This window comes from Fundulus heteroclitus, chromosome 4 (assembly GCF_011125445.2).
Source record: "Fundulus heteroclitus isolate FHET01 chromosome 4, MU-UCD_Fhet_4.1, whole genome shotgun sequence".
NCBI classification, from domain to species: Eukaryota; Metazoa; Chordata; class Actinopteri; order Cyprinodontiformes; family Fundulidae; genus Fundulus; species Fundulus heteroclitus.
The window spans coordinates 6,757,152-6,782,937 of record NC_046364.1 but is presented as its reverse complement, the minus strand read 5'-3'; the positions used below and the strand labels follow the sequence as shown (position 1 = coordinate 6,782,937).

At 38.6% G+C, this 25,786-nt stretch overlaps 1 protein-coding gene across 1 annotated transcript in view; it reads right to left on the bottom strand.

Annotated features, from left to right (window-relative positions):
• Positions 1-350: 350 nt before the first annotated feature.
• The window catches only part of LOC105931903 (protein kinase C-binding protein NELL1), a 269,740-nt gene continuing 244,304 nt past the window's right edge, over positions 351-25,786 (bottom strand). Inside the window, exons 16-19 of the mRNA XM_036135703.1 lie at positions 17,729-17,922; positions 10,802-10,978; positions 9,501-9,725; positions 351-5,751 (exon numbers count right to left, since the gene is read on the bottom strand). Of these exons, the coding sequence (XP_035991596.1) occupies positions 5,701-5,751; positions 9,501-9,725; positions 10,802-10,978; positions 17,729-17,922 (647 nt within the window). The 3' untranslated portion in view covers positions 351-5,700. The remainder of the gene's footprint in view (positions 5,752-9,500; positions 9,726-10,801; positions 10,979-17,728; positions 17,923-25,786) is intronic.

Genomic DNA, 25,786 nt, shown 5'->3' with positions numbered 1-25,786 from the left:
GTCGACCAATCCAGGGTGGACCAGTGACCTGCGAACCTGCAAACCTGCAAGGGCATTACTATTACCCTATTATTACTATTTTACCACTCCATTGTTAAAATGTATAACAATCTGCTGTTTTGAATACATATTTCTCCACTGGTGGAGACAAACTTTTTGTGCTATGAAACAATTCTATTTGCATTAATGTTATTACCAGGTGTTAACACAATTGTATTGTTACAATGGTAATCATTACTGTGTAATAATACACTATTATCATTTTGTCACCATCTCATAACTGAGCTGGAACTGGGGGTGTTGTTGATGTCAGAGTGTAACTTATGCAACCATAAAAGCACACAAAGGGATAAACAACTTAAATATTTATTAACAGAAGAATTAGTTCACAGCAAATTCTTTTCACGACACAGTCTTTAAATGACACTCGACCCTCTGAGCAAAACTACATTGGGCACTCTGATCTGACAATGGGCAAACCTGTATTTTTCTTTATGGCGGCCGTCTATGAAAAAAAAACAAAAACAGCACATCAACCCCTATAAGATTTGGAACTGCTTTCTGTTTTTTAAACAAAAAAAATATGAAAGCAGTAACACAATGTTGGCTTCTTAATATGAGGTAAAACAAGCAAAAGCTTTAATTTTTAACTGTAGTTTCTTTTTTTTCCTTTCTTTTACATATTTATATAGTTCTTTTTTGGGGGGTTCAAGTGAACACATGATCAAGTTTGGATTATATAAATGTGTTGTGGGGGGAAAAAAGTGAGATCAATTCAAAGAATAGTCCACGTCATCTTCCGTTTTAGCTGGTAGAGATGCCTGAAAGAATTGCATGTTTGTTTTCTTGTCAAACATACAGTTCTGTTGAGTTTTAATGAAGCATTTGTATATACACATAGAGACAAGTCAAATCCTAAAACAGTGAAAAAGACAAACTCATGGATACGAAAAAGGGTTAAGGCAAGAATATAAAAATAAAGAAATAGTAAAAACAATAGAAATGTTGCTTTTCTCTTATTTAACGTACAACACTCAGATCCTAAAAAGCTGTGGTAGTGAGAATTATTCACAATTGTCTTTTTTTTTTTTCGTTTTGTTTTTTTACAGTAATCGTCCATTTACACTGTATTTACAGCCAAAACTGAACTTATACACACAAAGAAAAATAAGTAGCCTCAAATGAACACAATTTCTCTATGAACACAAATTTCTTTTTTTTTTTTCTTTTTTTTTTTCGTCAGCATGTAAACCATTTACACACAGACCAATAGTGTAGTACGGGAGTCATTTTATATCAAATCAGTCAACAGAGAAATCTTAAAATCTTATCATTGAGACTTTGTACAAATTTCTGCTTTCAACTAATATAGACACAGTTCACATCAACTGCATTTCCGTGTTTGTGTGGGTTTCCTTTGTACAACATGTGTTTTAAAACAATGGGACAAAGAGACAAGCATGCTGATGACATCCAAAATGATTTAATGGAAAACACGACAGCATGCTTGCGTGGAGTTTGAATGGCAGCGCAACATTTCTTTATGTAACTACAGGTGATCAGCATTTTTTGATTTCCTTCTGAGTAAAATACTTCTTCATCTATGGTAAAATGATCCATTCCTTTTAAACTTATCCATATGTTAGCACATTATATGTGATAGACCCACACAAAGTATTTAAATGTAAAGTCAAAATATGTAATAAACAATCCTCATAATAATAATAATTAATTTTACAAATGAAAATTTAAAAATAAGAATGTCCATCTGTTTTCAGACCCTTTTTCTCTGATATAACCTACTGCAACTAATTGCCTTTAGAAGCCTCCAATGTCGCATAGCGACCACCTTCATGTAGTTAATTTCACTTTGAATCTTGATTTTAAATTTAGCTGTTTTTTAACATACCAGAGATTTGTAAGAGAGGGGTTGGTAACACTGGAGGAACAGCAGAGACCGACAGCTCAGCTGCAAGAATTTGTTGAGAGTAGTAATTCAGCCTTCTTAGACTTACTGTACAGTACAGTCAGAACAACAGTGGATAGGTTTGGATTAAACATTAATCATTAAAGAATATTAATTCAATATGAGTGGAAATAGAAAACAATATAATTTTCTCAATGTAAAACTGGTAGCGACATACCTAAATAGACTTGTTTCAGCTGTTTTTGCAACAGAAATATGTTCAGCAGAGTATTACCTGATGGTAGCTGAATATAAATGCGCAGCACATTTGTATTCACTTCAGGAGCAGGCATGAGCGTGCATGACTTTGCGCTCGTCTTCGAGCTGGTCTATCACCTACAATCCAAATAAAAGACATTTGGGAATATGGTGATGGAACCTGAAATATTTCAAGGGGTGTGAATACTTCTGCCAGGCACTGTAAGTGAAGCAATAGTAACTAAGTTTAGTCTGGACTCCCTGCATTAGGACTCTCTGTGTCCTTCAGGGCACCAATAGAGGTTAATCTTATTTGCCAGAATAAAATTATAAAGATGACAAACTAAAATAAAACTGAAGTTGACTTCAGGTTCTAACCAAGGACACTATGACCTGCAGTTATACAAGTGTGCTCATAAGTTTACATACCCTGGCAAAATCTTACTTTTTTACTGGGAATCCACTCATGGTTAGTGGTTGTGTGAAGCCATGTACTGCAAAACCTTTTAAATCATAAGAACAATAGACTCTACCCAAATTACCCTGATGAAAAGTTTTCATACCCCAGTTCTTACTACCTTGTATTGCCTCCTTTACCATCAGTGACAGTTTGGAGTCTTTGAGTTGTGGATGAGGCTCTTTATCTTCTCTGATGGTAAACTGGCCCATTCTTCTCAGCAGAAAACCTCCGGTTCCTGTAAATCCCTGGGCTGTTTTTCATGAACTGCACGTTTCAGATCTCCTCAGAGTGGCTGAATTATGTTGAGGTCTGGAGATTGAGACACTCCAGAACCTTCACTTTGTTCTGCTGCAGCCAATGACAGGTCAACGTGGCCACAGAGTATGAATGGTGTACCATTCCTGCTTTAAAAGGCCCTGTTGACTCCTCTCCAAATTGAGTGTCTATGATTGCGGCCAAAAAGTAAAATTTTGCTCTCATCACTACAAATGACTTTGTTCCAGAAATGTTGAGGCTTGTCTCTGTGCTGTTTGGTGGATTAGAAGCAGGATACTTTGTGGCATTTGCGTGGTAATGGTTTTCTTCTGGCGACCCGACCATGCAGCCCATTTCTCTTCAAGTGCCTCCTTATTGTGCATCTTAAAACAGCCACACTGCCTTTTTTTCAGAGTCCTATACTTCAGCTAAAGTTATTTTTGGGTTTTTCTTTGCACCCCGAACAATTTTCCTGGCAGTTGTTGCTGAAAAAGTTGTTGGTCTATGTGACCATGGTTTGGTTTCAATAGAATCCCACATTTTCCACTTCTTAATTTTAGTTTGAACACTGCTGATTGGTGTTATCAGTTCCTTAGATATCTTTTTATATCCCTTTCCTGTTTTACACAGTTCAGTTACATTTCCCACAGACCCTTTGACAATTCTTTAGCTTTCCCATGGCTCAGGAACCAGGAACGTAACTACAGTACTGGATGGAAGATCCAAGGGTCTGCCAGGAGCCCAGAAACTTGCTTTTATACACAGAATGATTACAGACAAACAGATCAGTGGTGAGGATGGTTACCTCTAGTAGCTGTTCAGTCCTGTTTGTTTCAACTTGTGTGCTAAAATAACCGGGTATACAAACATTTGATCAGGGTCATTTTGGTGCCTTTTGATTTCACAGTAGTTTGTCAATAAATGGCTTCACACAACCCCTAACCTTGAGTGAAAAAAATACATTTGTCTTAGTCTGACCATAAAATCAAATATTCGTATGTAAACTTATGAGCACAACTGTAGATCATAGAAAATCTGAAACCAGAGAGTGTTGTACCATGATTTCTACCTTGGCTCCAGCACTTTTATCGTCTTCCCTCAGTCAACAACAATCCTGGACATTGTAATATTTGTATTTTGTGTGGTTTGTAATGTATTACAACGCACCAACACTGGGACTTTGGAGAAAATGTTTACACTCTTTGAACAAACTTGATGATGCTGGAGAGGTTTTGAAACACAGAAGTGAAGCAGGAAAGCAGCGATGTGTCAGAACTTCAGCAGTGGAAGCGCTGGACTGTGCTGCCTTATTAAGCCCGGCTGTCTGTAAACAGATTCAACACTCGGTGACCTCTTGGCATACTCAAATCCAGGGCTGCGTGACATGGCTTTAATTACCCCGGCTCTCTGCAGCTTTCAATTTTTTTCCCCCCCTTTATCTCTGTCCCTCTGCTTTTTCTTTTTGCCATATGGCGCTGAGGCTGCAGAGCCCTGGGAGCCGCAGAAGTCCAGCCCATCTCGAGCTGTGTTGATTTAACCGACAGCTTGGGATGATGTTTGTTCTGACCTGCAAGAAGTGGCTGTGACACATCACATCGCTTAATAAAGCGAGCGTTGTTGTTAAATGTTAGCATCTGGTCCTCATCAGAGGAATGACAGTGATGCTGAGGGAAAATATTTGAGGCAGAAGAGCTTGATGCTGTGAGGGATGTGGTTTATTCTGGTTTAACCTGGTTTATTCATAGCCTTTGAATCGAGCACATCTGAATGTCCGCCATCTTTAACTGGGGCGTTAAAACAACATGCCGATCATCAGCAGACTTAGGCAGTCAGAGCAGCCTCATGTTTGCTGGGTAAATGAACTAAATTGTGAATTGCTGCTGTAGGAATAAAATGTAATTGATCTGAATTGAATGGAATCATATCCAGCTGGAAGAGACCATGAAGATATTTTAGTCCTTTACTAACAAGATCATTTTCATACATGAATGTGGAGCTGCCAAGCAAGGAGAGAAGTGAAAGATCAAAGAAAATATGACATAAGGGCTGTAGTCACTTCTACGATGAACCGATGAGACAAAAAAATCTGAGTTTATGATAAAGCTTTGATGTCCACGTTACAAATCTTTTTTTTTTTTTAATATAAAACAGAATGCTAGAAATGCCCCCAAATAGTTATCTTCACTGCATAAAACAGGAGCAAGTTCATCTACCTAAGTTGAAAAAGCCATCAACAGGAGAACTTAGTGTTGGACTGGAAACAGATCCCACATCATATTATTCACATTCTGTGATTTTATTCAAACTACCGCGTCTCTTGACAAGACAAAACATTAAAGGTGAACCCATTTTATTTTTGTCACCATGGCATTTAAAGGTCTGGTGACACCTTCCTTCAGGTGAGCAGGTACGGGGGAGCCAATATTCAGAAAACACAGACGGATGGAACACCGAGACATGTGAACAAGCTGGTTTCCTGTGGTTGGTCTTTTGAGTTTGCACACATTTTGTTAGGACATTAAGGGATAAAACAAAGAAAGAAAGAAAGAAACAAACATAAAGACACATCCACAGCACGTTAACCTAGAGTGACGACGACTCCTCCTGAGTCACACACACTCGCTCGCTGCTCGTCGTCAGAGTTGCAGCGTAAAGGCGCCACTTCGACACCCAAAGTCTGTCCAGCGTGTGTTTCCTGTGCACACACACCGTCATGCACATGTTTTTGTGCGAGTCTGTCCTATGGATCCAGGGGGGGGGAGTTGTCTGATGGAGGAGGCCGTTTGACAGTCCCGTAGAGGGGAGGGGGGGGCGGGGAGTCTCAGTTGTTCTGAAGGCAGTCGAGATCCACTGAGCAACAAACGTTCCCGTTCTGAGCAACACAGCGTGACAAGACAAGACAACAGGGAGGGCATTAAATAATGCACGCTGCTATTTATTATACATGTTGATTGTAAAGTCCAGAGACTGAACCACTCTTACTTAATAAGGCTTTAAATGTTCTACGTTATGTAGAGGGTAACTCAGAGGACTGAACGTCAACTCTGAGCGGATTTTGCACTTGGAGAACAACCGTCCCACTGCCACACAAACTGTCATTTTGCCAGTGATGTTTTCAACTTATCCACACAGAAAAGTACAATATCATGGGCCATAAAAGTCTTATTCAATATTTTTTCATAAAATATATATTTTAAAGTAGCAGGTTGTTTTATTCATTGCATAGCCTTTTTATTTGAGCAGCAAGTTTCTGCAATTCACTACTGCTCTATGAGTAGGTAATCTGTGACGTTTTAATCTGCAGTATTATTTATTTTTTTATTTTTTTTACAAAGGATTTGTGTTTATGAAAACCAGACTCATACATCAAAAGTTACTTTTTATTGTAGGGTGTTAATGGGTAATAGAGTTTGTGACCTGTTACTCCATCATTACAGAAACATTAGTGTCAGGTCAGCCGAGCTGAGGCAAACTATGTATCTAACAACATCAATCAAGCATATGGACACACATTTTGAATTACTCAGCAGCAGATGCCCTTATATGGACCAGGTTCATAATGTGACTCTGATCTGTCGGCACGACAGCTGCTTTTAGGAAAGATGCTGGTGTAAATGCTCTGATCCAGGTCATGGTGATCCTAATGTTCTTTAAAAAAAAATAAGACAACAGGAACTTCTGTTGTCTTTTATTGAACAGCTTGGGATGTTTCCTGGGATAAGTTTGACAGGGGCTGTTGAAAAATGATTAATACAGAAGGTAATGCAACTGTCCAACTGAAGCAGCAGGAGGGTTGAAGGTAACGCGCCGCTGCTCTGTCTCTGAGCTGTAATTGTTGAGACACAGAGCTGAATTGGCAACATGCTCTACTGTGGGATAGAGTCCTGAAGGAAAATCTCCGGCCCACATTTTAAAACCATAAACATGAGCAGACTTAGGTTATGCGGTGGGACCGTGATCCAAAGGCCCTAAAAGTCTTTCCTCTAAAGGTGTAAAACAACACAATGAACGTTTAGTAGTAAGTCCATACATATCTGCAATACGGATTCTGTACTTTGATGTTAAAAAGGCCATTCTTGCTCGAAAATCATCCAATGTGCCTGGATTTATCTTAATGCTTCTTTTAATCTCAATGCATTATCTTTCATATCATATGGTTGGACTGTCTTAAATGTTTGTTTCAAATTATTAACATTTAGGGAATTTGTGCAGCTGCCTGTCCTAGACAGTATGCTCAAGCAAAGATTTATTCTGATGAGTCCGTTCCCAGTTAAATAAAGGTTTAAATGAAATGCATTTTAAAAACACCTCCATCCTAAACCTATTAAATATATTGTATGTACCATCCATGACAGTCACAACAGCGATCAAGCATTTGCAATAATATGGAGGAATCTTGCCGTTCTTTACAGAACTGAATAGATCATAAGACTTAGCAAAGCACCTGGAATCTGACGTGTGTGCTTCTGCTTTTAAGATTTGAATTTGTTTAAAGTAACAAGTTCACAAAAATTTAAACAGTAGAATGTTTTTTTTTCTTCCTATTTAATGCAGACTTTAGGAACGGACAGATAAACCCTGAGAACAAAGGTGATAGCTTCCAGTGTGTTTCAAGGTAATTTGGGCCTGTTAGGATTATGGAAGCAAACCACAAACTGCCTTGTAGATGAAGATGATTCAGTCTATGGGCAGATAAAGAAAATCTTTAAAATATAAAATAAACTTCAGTGCCTTTAGTGTCCAAAGCATGTAGGAAAACTTTGTCACTTGTGCTGCATTCTATTTGAAACTCGGAAATCCCAGCTTCCGATTGGGAAAATCAACTGTAATGGCTGCTACAGTTGGACTTTGCCCTTGGAAAGTCCAAGAATTTGTTCAAGGCTGAATGTCGGATCCAATATGGCAGCTGCTTGAATCAACAACAGTAAGCTGTGAAAAAATATGTTTATTTTGACACAGTTCTAATCGTGCGTCTAAAATCAATGTTGCAACTCTGAACCGAACAAATTAAAAGTGGCGTTTGCATATGGAGAGTACAACTTTAAATTACGTTTATAAGAGGCATTACGAACAGAACAACAGCTTCCCTGGCCATAGCCATATTGGAACCCCAACCTTTTATTTTTATGTCGGAATTACAGTTCCAGTTAACCCTGTTGGAGAAAACAGGGTTAACTGGAACGTTTTTTACTCAGGATGACCCCATTCCCAGCTCCAATAGCTGGAAGTGGTTGGATATTTATTCAGGTTATCTTTGTCTGATGCTCACATTTGTTTGATCATCGGAAACATTTACACAAACCAAATCCCAAAACAGAAGAGATCTGTGATAGGACAAATACTTTTCCCAGCACTGCATTTTTGAGCCTCAAAAACCAGAGAGCTACACTGTTTCTAAGGTTTTGGATGCAACAGTTTCTCTGATGGATTCAACACCTCAGAGACCCGGAGAAACAAGCAAGATGATATCCCACTGGAACTTTTACTCCGTTTGACATGAAAAAAATCCCAGGATTTATGAGCTAGGTTAGTTACGATTTCACTCATAATTAGGAATTTTTAGCAATCGAAATGGCAATTCAAAGGCTTTTGTTCAAACTTTTAAATCTGTTTGTAGTTTGTCATCCAATAGGACAAAGCACAAAAACATTTTTAATGAGTGTTAAATATGAGGTTATTTGCAGCTTTCTTCTGGCAGCGCAGAGGGAAATGTTAAAATAACGGTTGTCATCCTGCTTGCAGTGGAAACTTATCGATTGACAGGTAGTTAGAGATGACACAACAATCTATTGTGTGTGTTTTTTTCACTTGACAAGCTTTAAAAAAGTTTTCTTGTGAACATGTGATTAATTGTTACCTTCCTGTGGAAAACAGTTAAAACCCATTTTAGAGTCGTGAAGGGAATAGGATCAAGCTGTGATAACGAGTATTCAATTCAAAGGATAATTATGGTTTGCAGCAACCTGTCCGATTTCCCAATGGGGTTATTGTATTATTTTGGCTCGGCAGCTCACGCTTACTTTGCACTTTCTACTTTGGTTGCATTGAATGCAGGTAATCAATGAATTGTACAACCCGGTGGCTGAGTTCTGTTGTTTTAATCCTAAACTGGAGCAATAAAAGAGCCAATACACAAAACTGATTGGATTTCTCTCTAGAGGAAAAAAACATCCAAGACTTGATAAAACAAATCCAGACATGCTGTTTAGTTCTGCAGAACATGAGGCTTTATATCTTGCTAGTAATAGAGCAATATTGGCTTTTTATTGATGTCAGTTGTGTTTTCTGTTTCTGGTCTGAGCTTTGGGCAGGCCTGATGTTACAACACAGAACAGCTGACCACAATGCAGAAAGTAGCCCAGTAGCTAGAATATAACTGCTTTGCTTTAATTGTACATGAAAATAACTGAGGAAGATTAAACTTAAAACTGTTTCGGAACAGTACTGATTTCAGGTCAGCTGCAGACGTATAGCTACAGAATTAGTGAGGCAGGACAACTTGGAAACATTCTTCACATTCGGAAATATTCTGAGTCGTAAACAAACTAGCTGTTCTTTGAAACTCCTCGTGGATTTGTATTTGAAAAGGCGCGCTTGATGATCGCTGATGCAGTCACCCACCTTACACTTGCAGGCGGTGCAGGGCGACTTGGGCATATGCCATGTGTCCCCGCTGAGGCGAGCGACACCTGTGGGGTCCATGCATGTCTTCCGAATGTCGTACGACAGGTTGTCAGCCAAGCAGGGGTCTGTGACGCAGCGCGGGCAGCACTCGCCCTCCGCCACCGCCGTGTACTCGCACAATAAAACGGGACAAACTAAAGGCCAGCAGTCGACCTCCCCCTCCTGCAGAGACACAGAAAAATTTATAAAAACATATTTGAGACAAGATCATTCCAATTTTTTTCTCTATACTTTTTTTTGTGTGCATATTTTGTGTGAATAAAATTACATCTTACGTATGAGAGACATATATTAGATGTTGTGATAAGGAGCTTCTGCACCATTTCTTTAATCTGTTATCTTTCTACAAAAGCTTTTGTAGCATATTATGAGGTGGGTAGAGTAGCCAAAAAATTTACTCAAGTAAGAGTAGCGCTACTTCAATATATTTTTACTCAAGTAAAAGTAAAAAGTGGTCAGCCAAAAAAATTACTCAGGTAAGAGTTAAAAAACATTCAGTAAGAAGTCTAATCAGGTACTGAGAAACCAATAACAGCTGATGACTTAAAATTAAAAAAATATGCAATGGAACAAACACATAAGGTTACATGCAAATTCTGGTATTTTAAAGACAAAAGATACACTAAAGACAAAATAAACACTCATCTGAGTCATTTTTTGTCAACATTAAACTTGAAAGGAACACTTACAGCACTTAATGTATATACAGTATGTTAGAACAGTGCAAAGTACTTCCAATGACAATATTTACTGTTTACTGTACGTTCACTTGACCTCCAAATGGCTCAGTGAGCTCCAAAAGGCTCAATGAGCTCTGCAGATAAAAAATAATATTAAAATAACAAAGTTTGTGTACAAATAAGAAGTCTCACTTTAACATAAAATCTAAGTTTTTGTCCCTATGGTCCATTTTTGGTTAAATAAGTCTGTTCTTTATTCATGAAGTTACTCGCAGTAGGTAGAGAGGCTGGAAATGTTACTCAAGTAAGAGTAGCGTTATTTGAGTAATAATATGACTCAAGTAAAAGTAAAAAGTACAGAGCAGTAAAACTACTACTAAAATAGTAAGTAAATGTAACTGAGTAAATGTAACTAGTTACTACTCATCTCTCCCCATATTAAGAGATTTAATATCAGGAACTGAGATAATTCTACTAAAAAACACACACAAAGAAACACCACCTCTGAATATGTGTGAATTTCCCTTAATCATATGTATGTTCTTTCTATGTACACACCATACAGCGACACTGCTGGCAACCATACAGCCAAGACGCTCCACTGCGGTACAGCGTTCGGCCACTCTGGTCCAGACACTGACTGCTGGGCCTGTTGTCGCAGCTAGGACAGCAGAACAGGTCCTCATCCGGGTCTGCACAGTCACAGGGTCTCCTCCTGCAGAATGTCTGTCCGTCCTGTGCAACAAGGGATTACAGGCGTGACAGGAAAATGAACACAGGCCCAAACGAGCCACGTACAATTAAAAGCACATACTTGCTTGCAACATGAAAAGCTAGCTTTTATCTCTCTTCAACCTCTGACATTAGCGTAGAAAGCGGAACCAGTGCTTTCCACTGAAACCAGTTCCAACTCTCTAACCAATTCAGTCGCTGAGCTGTAAAATGTCCAAGGATGGGAAACCCAACATTGTTCAACCTACATCCATGTTTTCTGCTTATCAGAGATCAGGTCGTTGCAACAGAGAAACCCAGACGTTCCTCTTCCCAGCGACATCCTCCAGCTCATTCTGGGAGAACCCAAGGAGTTCTGAGGCTGGATATATAGTCCATCCAGTAAGGTCTTTCCCCTGGTCTCCTCCCTGTGGGACTTGCCAGGAAAACTTCCAAAGGGAGGCCCACTTAAGGGGCATCCTGATTAGAAAACCACCTCAACTGACTCCTTTTGATGCAGAGAAGCAGTAGCTCTACATTGAGCTACCAACACACATCAAACGCATCACTTCCCTGTGGGATGTTGTTAAAATGAAAAGAAATCAGGAAACATGTCAAAAAGAGAATTGTGGACCTCAAAAATTGAATAGTAGATATGTAGTAGTTCTGCCTTGGGTTGAACTTCCAGGTGCCTGAACCAACGATTGTCTGTTCAAACAATGATACAGAAGCAAAAAAAAAAAAAAAAAAAAAGGGTACTTCCTCTTGCAGCTGAGTAATGACTTTTTTGTGCATTTTACTAGTAGAAAGAGGGCCTTTTTGTAGTCCTCACTTTTTTATTTGGGGTGGGGGGGGCGGGGGTGATGTGTTAGGGGTTAGGGTAAGGCCATAGGAAGGGTTGAAAATAAATGGAAGTCAAAGGAGGTCAAGACACAGTTTCCTGTAAGCATTTAAAACAAGGATGTGCGTGCATGTTCATAGAATTAATACTAAATACCAGTCAAGTAAGGTTGACTCACCCTTACTGAAGCTGAAATGAGTATCTACGTGGATGAGTGATTACAAAAAACAAAAACCGGTGAGAAACAACAATCCAGTGGCTGAGGGAAACTGGATGATAAACATTATACAAAAGGAACAAGATAACAAAGACACCGTGAGCAGAAAAGTATATAAACTAGAAACAGAACCCACCTTAACGGAAAAATGATCAAGATTGCTACCAAGAGGTGACAAAGTAAGTCAAAAAGAAAGAACAACTGGAAACCAGGAAGTAATACATAGCATACATCAGAGAGAATTATTTTTCAAAATAAAACAGGAGCTAAAACATACAGTGGACAGAGAGACTAAAGACTGCAAATCAAATTAAAAAAAAGAAAGAAATGAGAGTAGTCAAAAGTATAGAACAAAAGTGCAGAGAATCATACAACAACCAAACGAACTGAATCTGGATACAAAGAGTGACAAATCCACACATAAAGCAAAGTACTAAATCAAAGTCTTAATTATCCTTACAAAATAATATAGAACTTTATATTACTTTCTTCATAGTTAGACGTTTACATACAATTCATGGCTAAGACACCATAGAAAGACCAACTTGTTTTTCCTGTACTGTTAAATTAGCCAAGGTCTTCCTGTTTTGAGTTGTTAGGATTGACAAAATCATTTATATTTGAATGAATGTCAAATGCATCAAAATCAGATTGATCTTTAACGTTCCTCTGCCCCTGTGTTGCCAGCTACAGCTGTACCTGGAAAAGGAAAACTTTACGATCCATTTTACTGCGCACAGCCGGCACTGTCTGGCCCCAGCAAGATTTTGTTACAGAGATGTAAAAATGTTACATAAAACGGCCGTTAGAAAATGTACGATGGCCCTAAACCCACTTTGCATGTCTTTAAAAGGGCAGCGCAGGGCCGGCGTTTTATCGATCCATATTGTCCTTCATGGTAACTGCTCTGTTATGTGGTGCCATATCTGATGGCCTCGGTCTTTACAGTTATGGCCCTCAGCATGAAGGGAAAGCACCGCTTTCTGTTTGTGATGGCAGACTGCAAACTGTAACGTTGTCACTGAGACGACTCTGCCATACGAAAGCTACACTGCTGTGCTAACCAGAAATAGTGGCCATGCTTGTTCATCGTAACTTTAATGAAAGAAAGTTATTCAAGTTCTTTTCCTCAGGACTATATAGTTGTAGTCACGCAGATACTTCTCTTCTGGATTGTTTGATTTTAAAGGTTTTTATTCTGTTTCTTAAAAATGCTTCTGGTCTTTTAAAGATTATATTGTAATATTATTTCCTGCGGTCTAATTTAAAATTCTTAGACATATGATAACATTTTAAAATTAAGAAAATCTGTGCTGCTAAACTTTAATTTGTAAGTTTCTTATCACTTAGCTCATTAAAGTATATTTAATTACAATTTCCTGTGATGGACTTAGTAGTGAAAATGAAAAAGTATTGAACTATTCTTATTATTTGTAGTAAAATCTGTGAAAATTATACATGATTTTCTCCCTCCCCCAATAAATATCCAAAAAGTGTAGTGTGTTTACTATGCAGTACTCTTTACTCTAATACCCGCAGTAAAGTCCAGTACAACCAATTGCCTGTAGAGGGCACATATTTCCTGTATCCGTATGTCCTCAATTTATTCTCAGTATATTAAAAAAAAAAGAAAAATCTGAAAAGTGTGGCATGCATTTATATTTGGCCTTCCCCAGAATACATTATATAACCAGCCTTCTCTGTAATTGCAGCAGCAAATCTTTCTGTATTTATCTCTACTAGTCTGGTACTTCTGGGGACTAAAATTGTCTATGCCATTAAAATCCAAATAAAACACACTTAAGGCTGAGATGGCGATGTGACAAAACATGAAGAAGTTCAAGTCCCACAAATATTTTGCAAGCTACGGTAATGGAAACTGACCTAGGAGGAAAGTAAGCTGTTGTATTCTATGCTTTAAGTTTGTAGCAGAGCTTGGTGGTATACATTAGTCACATTCCAAGCACTAACATGCTGACAGTAATACAACAAAACATAAACTTCTTTTCATAAAGAAAGATTATACTCTTTACATTACTTTATCTACAACTAAAGGCAGCCCAAGAACTACCAGTAGTGTTTGAGGGGCACTCTGAGAATCCTAGATTTATAAAGTACAAGTACAGAAAGAATGAGTTATACAATCAGTTAAATACACATGTGCCAAAGAATACCCTAAAAGGCATTGATAAATATATTTTGTGAACGTAAAAGAAACGTAAAGCAATGTTGAAGACCCGTCATGTCTTAAGCCATGGCAACCAATCAGAAACAAGTCTTTCTATTTGTGGTAAAGAGCAGAACAACTAAGATGTGATGTGCCGTAAATTTGAAATTTTATGACTTTATAAGGCTCACTGGACCCATCATTTCCAGCCGTCACTTTAGATCAAACAACTATTTCTCTGCTTTATATAAATCTTAATCTCTGAGCCTCCCCTTCCCAGAGACAAATGTGATCAATATCTCACTTTCCTGCAGCCACTGTGCTCTACCTCAATGTGACTCCTGAGTACAGAAGGAAGTCATTAAGCTGCCACAAATATTTGTCACAGTGTAATTCAATGATAAACAGGCGGGGGTGTATTTTTTCCTGCTGTCAGAAGGATCAGATATATTTCACATGTATTCTGTTTGGATCATAAATCTCCATAGAAAATATTAGCTAAATCAATACTGGATTGGCAGTTGTGCAGAAGGTGTGCTGCGGATGTCGACTAGAACTCACAGTAAGAATAAGGTGGAAGATTTCTTTGGCCAGTAGTGTCTTTCTTTTCTTTTTTTTTTACTGTGACAATAATAATACGACCCAAAAATATGGGGGAACCTATTTAATGGATAATAGGAAAAACAAACACCTTAAAGTATCAATGCAATGCACGGAAGAGTTAAGGTTTTCCAAATTTAACAGAGAAATAATGTGTTTTACTTTCAAAATAGATCAGTCTGGAACCGTGGTGAGCCATGAGGGCATTTAAGTAAGTAGACCCAAAATAAAAGATGTGAAATGATTTCAATTCAATTCAATTCAATTTCATCTATATAGCGCCAATTCATGAAACATGTCATCTCGAGGCACTTTACAAAGTCAAAATCAATCATATTATACAGATTGGTCAAACATTACCTATATAAGGGAACCAGTTGATTGCTTCAAAGTCCCGACAAGCAGCATTCACTCCTGGAGAAGCGTAGAGCTACAGGGAGAGTCGTCTGCATTGTCCGTGGCTTTGCAGCAATCCCTCATGTTGCAAATCTTTTGAAATACGTGAACATATTTAGAGGAAAACCTGTCTTTTTTATAATGGTGTAAAATTAGTTTTGCTTGGAGTTTTCTATTGAAGTTTTCTTGGAGTGCTGTCATGTTACTTTAGGAAAATAATATTGCCAGCCAGAAATCCTTGTATGCGGCAACTAGGCAGCGTTTCCACCTGAGCGGCATTCTTCATCCTGGTCTGAATACCTTCAGCCTTAAACTAAGCAACAGCACACGTTCTCATGGTGATTTTGTTCAGCCCGGCATATTTTCATTCGCTGTCAGTTGGTGTTCGCTGGTCAAAGGTATTTTAGCGGCCTGGGAATGACTTTGGCATGAGACAGAACCGAGCTGGTGACAGATAGTCAAGGATATTGCAAATGCCATCGGTGCGTTGCAAAACCGTCACACAGGATTATTTTCCCTTATTATAGGAAACTAAATTATAAAAAATGATATGCATTGCTGACCAAGTTTGCAAAAGAAGGGAAGTTCTTCTGCACAGTTCACATTTTTTCAGGTTAGGAACAGGATTTGAACTGAGTTAAACTCAGGAATAATCTCCACACCGGGGCGGCTGTATGATCCTCGAAAGCTTTGGAGATTCTTCACAGTTTCATTAAAGTTGCAAAAACAAATAAAACACAGAGTTGTTTTAAGGGTTTAATTACTCTTTTGGGATTACACAGATAAATCATTTCCACATTCACCCAAATGGACACAATGGATCGGATTACAACTGAGCAATTAAGATGATTTTTTTTTTGCAGTTTTTGCTGTCGTCATTTCACTACAGAGATGAATCATGTGTTGTTGAATTGGGCTGTTTTCATTTTGTTCCTGTACTTATTCTCATGTTTTTCAGTAAAACTGAAAGCTCGTTTCCAGTTTGCTCTTCATGTTGATTTTATAGCTCTCAACTTTGGCTGTTATGCCGTGACAACTAGTAAGTGTGTGCCATCTTGACCCTTGTTTAGATAGTAGAAACTAGAGGCCATCTGTGAGCGGAACAGTTTACTACTGCTTTAAATGACCTGGTTGAGATGGTTTTTTTGATTGATACCATAACACTTGACCGTCAGAGTGCCCAGGCCAACACCATGCATATAAGAATCCAGCCATTATTCCTCTTTTGTAAACACATGTCTTTACATATTTCTACTTTGTTGTTAATTTATGCAAATTTCTTCATTGAGAGCAAAGTGGAACCAAAGTCAAATTCTTTTTAGTTTAAAGCTGATTCTGATCCCACAATTAAACTACCTAAATAAACGATTCATAAACTGTTATAATTTCTGCAAATGTAACAAAGTTTTACACAGTTTTTGCCAGCCTTGGATGTTGTTGTTCATTCTTGCCTTTTTTGTGTCTAATAAACAGTTGCATGTTTTCAGTTTAACTCTTGTGATGCAGATCTACAGCTCCTATTGTGTAAATTACACAGTTAACAATAAAGCATCTTACCTAAGCTCATAAAAGAGATTTCATTTAGTTTTCATTCTAGTGTTTTGCTTTTCATTTATTTCTGCCACCTGACCAAAAGAAAAGTTTAAACTCATTTATGAAGGTGTTTCAACAAATGTTTGTTGTTGACCAACACCAAACAAATGGCATGCGGGGAAATGGTATAATCCAAAATCCCAAAAAAAATCTGTACATTTTTATTATTAGTCTTTTAGTATGTACACAGAAAAATTCATAACCACTAAATGATCTACCTAAAGTCCCTTACCTGGTTAGTATTTTTGCAATACTAATGAGACATGACAATTAGTGATGATTTTATATCAATATTATTTTTGTTGCCTTTCCAGGCTCCTACATTAACGCCCTGGTTGATTCAGTGTTATACTGGCATTAACTGTCCCCTTTGCTGGAGCAGCACACCAAAACTAGAATCAATAAATTATTAAAGTTGGGTGATTTTTTTACCTAAATACCACTTTATCAAATTTTTTGATGTTCAAAGCGTTTTGCTTTCAAATGTGGGTCTTCTTGCTGGTGAGAATAACGGCAACAAAGTGGAAAATCAAAGCATGGGTTTTTTCCAAAGATGATTCCACACATTCCTTGGTCTGGTTTCTGCCTCTAACACACCTTCAGTCCTCAGCAACACAGTTATTAGCAATAAAACACGGTTTACCGCAACGCTAAGTGTGACGAAAAAAAGCCAGTACCAAATGCTCAACCAAAGCACAGAAAAAAAATGCAGTTTTATCATTTAAGAAGAAATGTTTTTAACTGATTCAGCAAGATTAATAATATACCTTTTATTTAAAATTTAGTTGTATTAATCTTAAACAGAAAACTGCTAGTTTGCTAAATAAAACATGAGATTAAATAATAATTTGAAAAGCTTTTTTTGGGTGAATGATGAAAAGAAACTTCTACTTAAGTTATGACCAGCACCCTTACTAATTGGAGAAAATGACAATGACTTTATTTTAACTTCTTCCTTACCTTGCATGAGCAAAGAGCACAGCGATCAAAGGTGGGTTTCCAGTCTTCGCCGTTGCGTCTTATAACTTCGTCTTGTGGGCAGTTCCCGCTGCAGCCTGGACCAGATGTGCACATGCAGTCGTAGCCTCCTGGGAGGTTCACACACACACTATCATTCCAACAGGTGTGTGTCTGCAATCTGCACTCATCGATATCTGAAAGACAAGGCAAAGGCCCCTGTACATCAATAGGTAAACAGCATTTATAGCCGTCACATTGGGTGTGAATGTCATTGGTGGATGTGGATGTATTTTGATTGTGTAGCATAAAGGCAAACTTCACCTTCCACGGCCCTCATCTTGGACTCAAATTGTAAAGTATTTGACGTATTTATATGTTTCCTAAAGTTTGCCACTAAGGCAATGTGGTTGGTTTATTTCCATTTAAACCTTAATTTTCTTGTAAAAAGGTTTGGGCTATGTTTTGTCACAAGAGATGAAGCATTAAGCTTAAGAGATGTTAATAGTTCTTGGGTTCACAAGAGTAAGGCAATATTGAACTGGGTTAAAAAAAACACAAAAACAAGACATTTACAATGCAGCCACAAAACAAGATAAAAATCAGGGTTTCTTCAGTGCCTTGTTTTACCAGAAAAGGAAAAAAGAAGAAAAGGTATCAGGCTTTGTCTTAACAAAACACATTATGCCATTATGTCCTATAATCCACACTTTCATTGTAAATATGTTAATATTTTTGTAATGTGCCACCACATACTTATCAAATTAAAAGCAAATGGTAAATGTGAGAACAATCGCAATAAGACTTGATAAGATCCATTATTCCAAGTGGAATATTTCAAGCCTTCAGTAATTTTGAAGATTATGGCTAACAGATAATGAAAACTCAAAATTCTCAAAAAATTTGAATTTTCCATAATATCAATACAAAAGGCAATTTTAAACAGAAATGTCAGGCTTCTGAAAAGTATATTAATTTCAATGCCTCAGTACTTGGTTAGGGCTCCTTTTGCATGGATTACTGCAACAATGCGGCATGGCATGGAGGAGATTAGCCTGTGGTACTGCTGTGTTGTGATGGAAGTCCAGATTCCTTTGCTACTAGCCTTAATGTCCCCTATATTATTGTGTCTGGTGTCTCCCATCTTCCTTTATGACAATACCCAAGAGATTCTCCGTGGGGTTCAGGTCAGACCAGTTTGCTGGCCAATCAAGTACAGCAGTAACATGGTCACTTGTACCAGCTTGCGGTACCTTTGACAGTGTGGGCAGGTTACCTGAGTCCTGCTGGAAAATGAAACCAGCGTTTCAATGAGCAGAAGGAAGCATAAAAGCTCTAAAACTTTGTGGTAGACGGCTGTGTTTACTGTTGGCTTCGGAAAACACAGTGGACCAACACCAGCAGATGGCCTGGCACCAAATCGTTTTCTGCGATTCAGTTCAGCAGCAGAACCAGCTAATAAGAACGGTTACATTAATATCAACAAGTATCAAAGAAGGGAGTGAAGCAGAGAGCTGAGGCCGGCTGGGACTCTGGGGAAGCAGACAGTTGTGCAGGGCCACCTGATCAGGAGGGACAGATGAGCTGTTTCACACACACATACTGGACAACAAGAGAGATGGACAGATAAGAGTTACTTGCTGGCTGTGGATGTTAACAAATAGGTGTTGATACCTTTTTTTATCTATGCCCAGTTTGTCTTGCTCAGAACCATGTACAAAAAATAACTTGAAATATTGATTGTAGTAGCTAACTCAGGTTCAGCTTAGACATGGGATGAGGGTGATGGCCACGCCAACTCACCCCTAATTACTTTAAGCACCCAAAGTCAGACAGTCATAGCCTAAAGGTTTTATTTCTTACCACCCTCAGGAAAAGAAGTGTTTAAACACAAAAACAGCACAGAGAGAAGGTGGCAAACATACTGTGAAGAGAACCACATACTGTTTTATAATTCGTCCTAACTCATAGTATGTTGTGTGTTTCAGATGCCGTTTTCTATTGATTCAGCCAGAGAGACTTCAGTGTGATGAGATCTTCGTTTCTTTGTGAATATTCAAGGAAGACTAGAATAATGTGCTCTTAGCACAGCGTCTAGTCAACATCAGTGCTATTGCTGTAATTTGGATGGTACAGCACCAGGAGGCGTGGTTAAAGTATTGTGACACCCATGCCAGGTGTTGAGGACTTTCCGTATACCAGTTGTTGTAGGCCGGCCGGGTCAATAGTACCAGTTCGTCCCTGGCCCAGGTAAGACACTTCTTACACTGTCTCTGGTTCAGGAGTAGTTTGACCCAAGAAATGCAACATTTGTAGCCCATTTGTAGAAATTGTCTCCAGCCTCAGTCCACTCCCTGTGACACTCACCCACTTCTTGAATGGATCTTGCTTGACATACCTCTCAGCGCTGTAGTTATCCCTGTTGCTGGTGCACCTTTTCCTACCGTTCGTTTTCCTTCCACTCAACATTTTATGAATACACAGTACTTGGAGGAAGCAATCTGTGAATAACCAGCTTATTTAGCACTGACCTTTTGTGGCTCACCCTCCCTGTGGAGGGAGTCAATGACCGTCTTCTGTACATCTGTCCGGTCAGCAGTCTTCCCAATGATTGTGTCACCTACTGACCCAGACTGACAGACCAAATGTTTCCAATGGTTTAACCTTTCCACAATATTCTAATTTTGTGAGACACTGAATTCTGAGTTCTTGGGGAATTTGGGAAAGAAGAGTTTAAAAATATATCACCCTATGTGTAATAAATCTAAGTAGTATAGTTTCACTTTCTGAGTTTTTTTTTTTTTTTTACAATATTAAAATATTTTTACATGCGCCTATATAAGATTTGGAGAAAAACTGAGCAGCAAAATGTTTTTAAATGATTTTAAAATGATATTATGCTTATAAATGACAAACTCAACTGTCTGAAAGACGATCTAATTAACTGATCTAAATCCACATTTTTAATATATATCACAAAATTATGACTATGATCTTCTAATGACCTTGTGTAAAAAAAACAAAAAACACTGAGACACCAAGAATGTATCTTTTCCATATTTCAAGGGAAAACATTTTAATTTCTTTATATTTTTCCCCCACCTATTTCCATTTACTGTGAGGACTGGGATGGAAAAGACATTCAGTATTGTTGCTGTGCCCAGGATAACGTTGCAGCCCCAAGTTATTTAATCATTCTTTTAAATTAACAGCCTTCAATTGCTAAGGTGGGGGAAATTGAACGTTCAACATTGATGCGGTCAGACATGGAGGGTCATGAGCAGCGTTAGCAAACTCTTATTCTGCAAAAACCTTTCTTTGAACTCCATTTCAACTGAATCGTACAAATCAGAAGTTGACTTTCTCCTTGTTAGGCGGTTTAATGCACATGCTCTTTACAGTGACGGTATAAAGCAACATTTGAGCCGAATGAAGCCTGTTTTCTGCAGCCATGTCAGGAGAAAAAAAAAAAAAACATATTTAAGTTTCTACAGCATCACCATGAGATTCTTCCTTCAGGCTGTAGCATTTTAAATTCATCCTTCTAACTCTTTCATTTTTAATTCTATGTTTCTAACTGTATAATTTATTCATAGAGCTATAACTTTTTTTTAGTGATCTCTATGATCTATGATGTTTTAATTGCATAACTATAATTAAAATTTAGCTTGATTATGTGGATGAACTGCATTTATGCTGCCTCGGCCGTCCTTGTGCATAAAAAAAAAGCTCAATCTGCATTGCGATAAATCAATAAAGTCTTAGGTTCCATCTAATCTTCATATATATGGATTATACTTTGCATACTATAGTTGCATAAGAGATTTAGCTGAATCATCGAAGGTTCCACTCAGTCAGCTTTTTTTTTCCTGCCATACCCCAACAAACCAAAAACAAGAAATCCTTGCAGAGAAGAGGTGGATGATATTTTCATCTACTTTTCACAGCCCCAGGGTGTAAAAAAAGCCCCTCCTTAACTTTTAGCATGGCATTTAACTCTCTTTATCCTCCCCAAATGTGAGCTGTTCAGAAAGAAGAAAAAAAAAAAGGACCAAAGGCCTTTTGACAGCAGCTCTGTTCTCCCCTGCCAGAAGCTGGTGCCTGTAATCACCCCCATAACACACTGACGGCCCACTGCTGGTGCTGCTTAAACAAAAGGACCACATAGAGGAAAAAAACTGGAATCGCTCAGAAAATAGGTTTCTGTTTATTGGTTGCCTTTGTTGAGCAAAACATGTCAGCAAGTCAATTTCTTTCTACATTGTATGACTGCGAGCCCATTAAAGCGTTTTTTTCTTTCTTTCCGTCTGTTTTCCCCACCGCCCTCCCCTTAGTTCTTTTACATTTCCATCAGGCATACCCGGGTTTAATCTTTTGTAACCTTCAGTAACCAATTTGGCACAAATCACAGTGAAGAAAACAGAATCAGACGTGTTTCATCTTTTTCCTGTCTGAGCTGCGCTTCGCCACGTTCAGGGGAGCTTAAAGTGAGCGCGCTCATCAGCGGTCGGAAAACCCATGTCCTCCTGCAGAGCATCACTCACACTTCGACCTCGGGTATTATGCCATTTGCAAAAGCTTAAAATCTTGCCCAGAAATGGTTCTGATGGGGCCACTGCCTTGATACGCACATTTAGGCCTTGCATTCAATAAATGTAAACTGATAAGCAAGACTCTTCAGAGTATTCAAGGAGGAATTCAAAGAACGGTTCAGGGATTACAAACATAGTTCTAGTGAGAAGTATAAAATAAACATCATACATGCTTTCCATAAATTCTGGTCTTTTAATTATTTATTTAAGCTGCTCTTTTTCACACTTAAATGCATCACACAACAAACAGCTTCAATGAAATAAAAAAAAAAAAGACATGCACATGTTATAAATAGCCCTCACCACTATTTTGACAGGATGTAAACTGAGATTATTCTGGCTTGATATTCGATCACTCCTTTTCACAGCCTTGGTAAACTTGATTTTAACTGGGATGTTTTCGGGCAATTTCTCAGTTTTTAAACATATTCCAACAAATTTTGAACAGGGTCGATGTTGCGTCTAGTTCGGACGTTCACTGTGGACGCCTGTGGCATCCATTCTAAAACCTAATCTGATGTATGTTAGAGACCGTTGTTCCACCAGAAATCCTCATCCTTACTTCTCCCGTTCTCTCCTCCAAACAAACTCATCGTTAGTGGGATCTAACAGTCCAATCATTGTCTCATCTGGGCATAAAACCTATTCCAGATGGCAAGGGGTGGGGGGGAGGGTGAGCTGTAAATTTCAATGAAACTTAAAAAGGTGGCAATTTTAAGTAGGAGCTTATTTATTAGCCTGCAAGCTCTCAGTCACGGCAATAGGAATCCTATGGTGCACAGTCCCTGTGAGCGGGGCTTGATTCTGGTTTCGGAGGATTTTCTGAACTTTCTGAAAATGTTCTTACTTCCGGGGATACTTATTTGGATCAGACGGTGGGAACTTGAATAAAATTGGGTCATCCAAAAATAAAACGAGCCCAAGAGGGAAATATTGGTGGGTTTGCACGTATATATCTAAGTTTGTATTAATAATTTTGACCACGAGTGGATATAAATCCACAGTAAATTCAAAGTGAAACCTGCCTTTTCTGTACTTGAGAATGATGAGTGGTGTCCAGCGAGCAGATCTTCTCTGGGTGGACTTGGAAAAATACTTGTCAAACAGGCCGCGACACGACACTGCGACACCACTGAATGTGCACCCTAATTAGCTCCACTATCAATTCTTCTAGAGAAGGATGGAGTGGAAAAGAGCTCAGCCGCAAATTTATTGTGCCTCCGACAGGCTATTTGCATACGCTAAATGAAATCCCCATCAGCCAGTCAGATATACTGTACCTCTGCTAGTGATGGATTAATACTCTTCATGCTACATTCACTGCATTTAGCCACAAGCTGCTTCTGGAAGACGAGGCACACTCTTAGACACGCCGGCTGTAAACGGCAGAATTAGGACCAAACACAAAAGCCCTTTGGATAGACCAGCTGAGCATAGGCAACCATATGTGAAACTTTTCCCCACAGCCAAACGTGCTGTCACACATGAAGGCACTTATCCTATGTCAAAACATGACAATGCATAGGCACGGGGAAACGCTCACAATGACAAAAAAAAAAAAAACACCAGGCACAAGCTATTAAATCCCTCTGACAGATGTTTGTAATTAGAATGCATCAAAAAGCTCAGTATTTGAGTATTTAAATTATGTTTCTTTGGTAGGTCTGCAGGCAGTCCATATGGAGAGGTTGAGTGCACTACAGCTAGAGAGAAAGCGATGCAGGCACCCTGTCTTTCACAGAGACATTGGAAATTTACGGCATGCTATCCTCATCTTTATTCACAATCTGTTTATTACAGCCACCTGTCGCCCCCTAAAGCGATAGGCATGATAAACACGGGATGAGGCACGGCACGTGCAGCTTTTAGTTAAAGCCATAAAGCAGTTGTTTGCAGCTGCTCTGGTTCTCACCTCAGCAGTGCAGCACAAGGTAACGTCGTGGTATGTCTTCTCCACACTGCACGGCTAAGATTATTTCTGTCAATAAAGCGGCTGCTGTTTTCTGACCTGGTGGCGGAACGGTGATATTTATCTGCGATATTTTCAGTTTTTTCTGTTTCTCCAAACTGTTTTGTGTAGTTAAGTGTAGTTATTTCAATAATAGTAATAATAATAAAAAAAGCTTAAAGATTTAAGCTGCTGTAACACTAGTCGCGTTTCCATTGACCAATAAACTGCGCAAATTGTAATTGCGGAAATAAATTTGTTTATGGAAACACAGCAATTTCGAAAATATTCTTATTTTTCGCTAAAAGGTTTTTGTGCTAGGATCAGGTATTTATTTTTTTTTTTTTGGGGTGGATTTTTCATGGCTCTAGTAGCTCGCTTTTTATGAAAATAGGCTGACAGGAAGGTGGGTGGAAGAGACATGCGGCAAAGGACCGCGGATCAGATTCGAACCCGGGTAAACCGCGTCGAGGACTAAGGCCTCCGTATATTGGTCGCGCTACCCACTGCGCCACGAGCACGCCCGATCAGGTGGTTTTTAAGCCATATCGAAATTGGTATATTTAGCAAAAACTGCAATGGTAACAGTTTTTTCACATCACATGAGTCACGTGATCAACAACCAGATGTTACTACTGGTGAAATAGACGAAGAAGACGATTTTTCACATTTATTCGTGACAGGGGTTCTACCAACATACCGGATTCAAAACAGGAAAGAAATGCGAGCCTTTACCAAGATCTTGAAGCGGCCATGAAGGAAGCGGGGTTCCACAAGCTGTGGCAAATCTTACGCTCAAAATGGAAAACTCTGAAACAGAAATACCTGCCGGAGAAGGGAAAGTTCGGCAAAAGTATTTCAAACAAAAGATAAAATTTGTTTGAAATACTTCTCCCTCATGGAAAAGATAGTCGCGTGAATAAACTTATTAGCGTAGCATTTTAATTGTATTTCTTATTTAATGGAAACACCGCAATTGCGAAAATGTGTTGTACCAAAATTTGCAGAATATCGACAATGTTTTGCGCACATTTCTAAAAGAAACTTTTTGTCCCTCATCTTTCCATGTATGTTGCTGTTTTAAATAGACCAATATGTGAGAAAACTTCAAGTCCAGACATATTTGAAGACCATCGATATTGAAGGGCTGCTTTGTTGTATAGTGCTTGCATGAAAAGTGTAGAATTCAACGCTTTGTATTGCATAAGAATACGGTAATTTAAGTTTAGAAATATTTAAGGAGCAACTGACAATCCGAGGACGAGGTTATATACTCTGTTAGTAATCAAGTGGTGAAATAATTATTAGCTGCATTAAATCATAAAGTAGGTCCAGCTGCCGGCAGCTGGAGGTCCATTAAAACCTTTAAGAAGCACTCTGTAAATCCTGACATAAATGGCTGGTACACATTGCATCTCTGAGCTATGACGCTCATGCAGCGGAACTTACAAACTTACCAAAAACATTTCTGGCCGCTTACAGCTTACACTGAGGTCAAACGGCATATTTTTCAGTATCGGT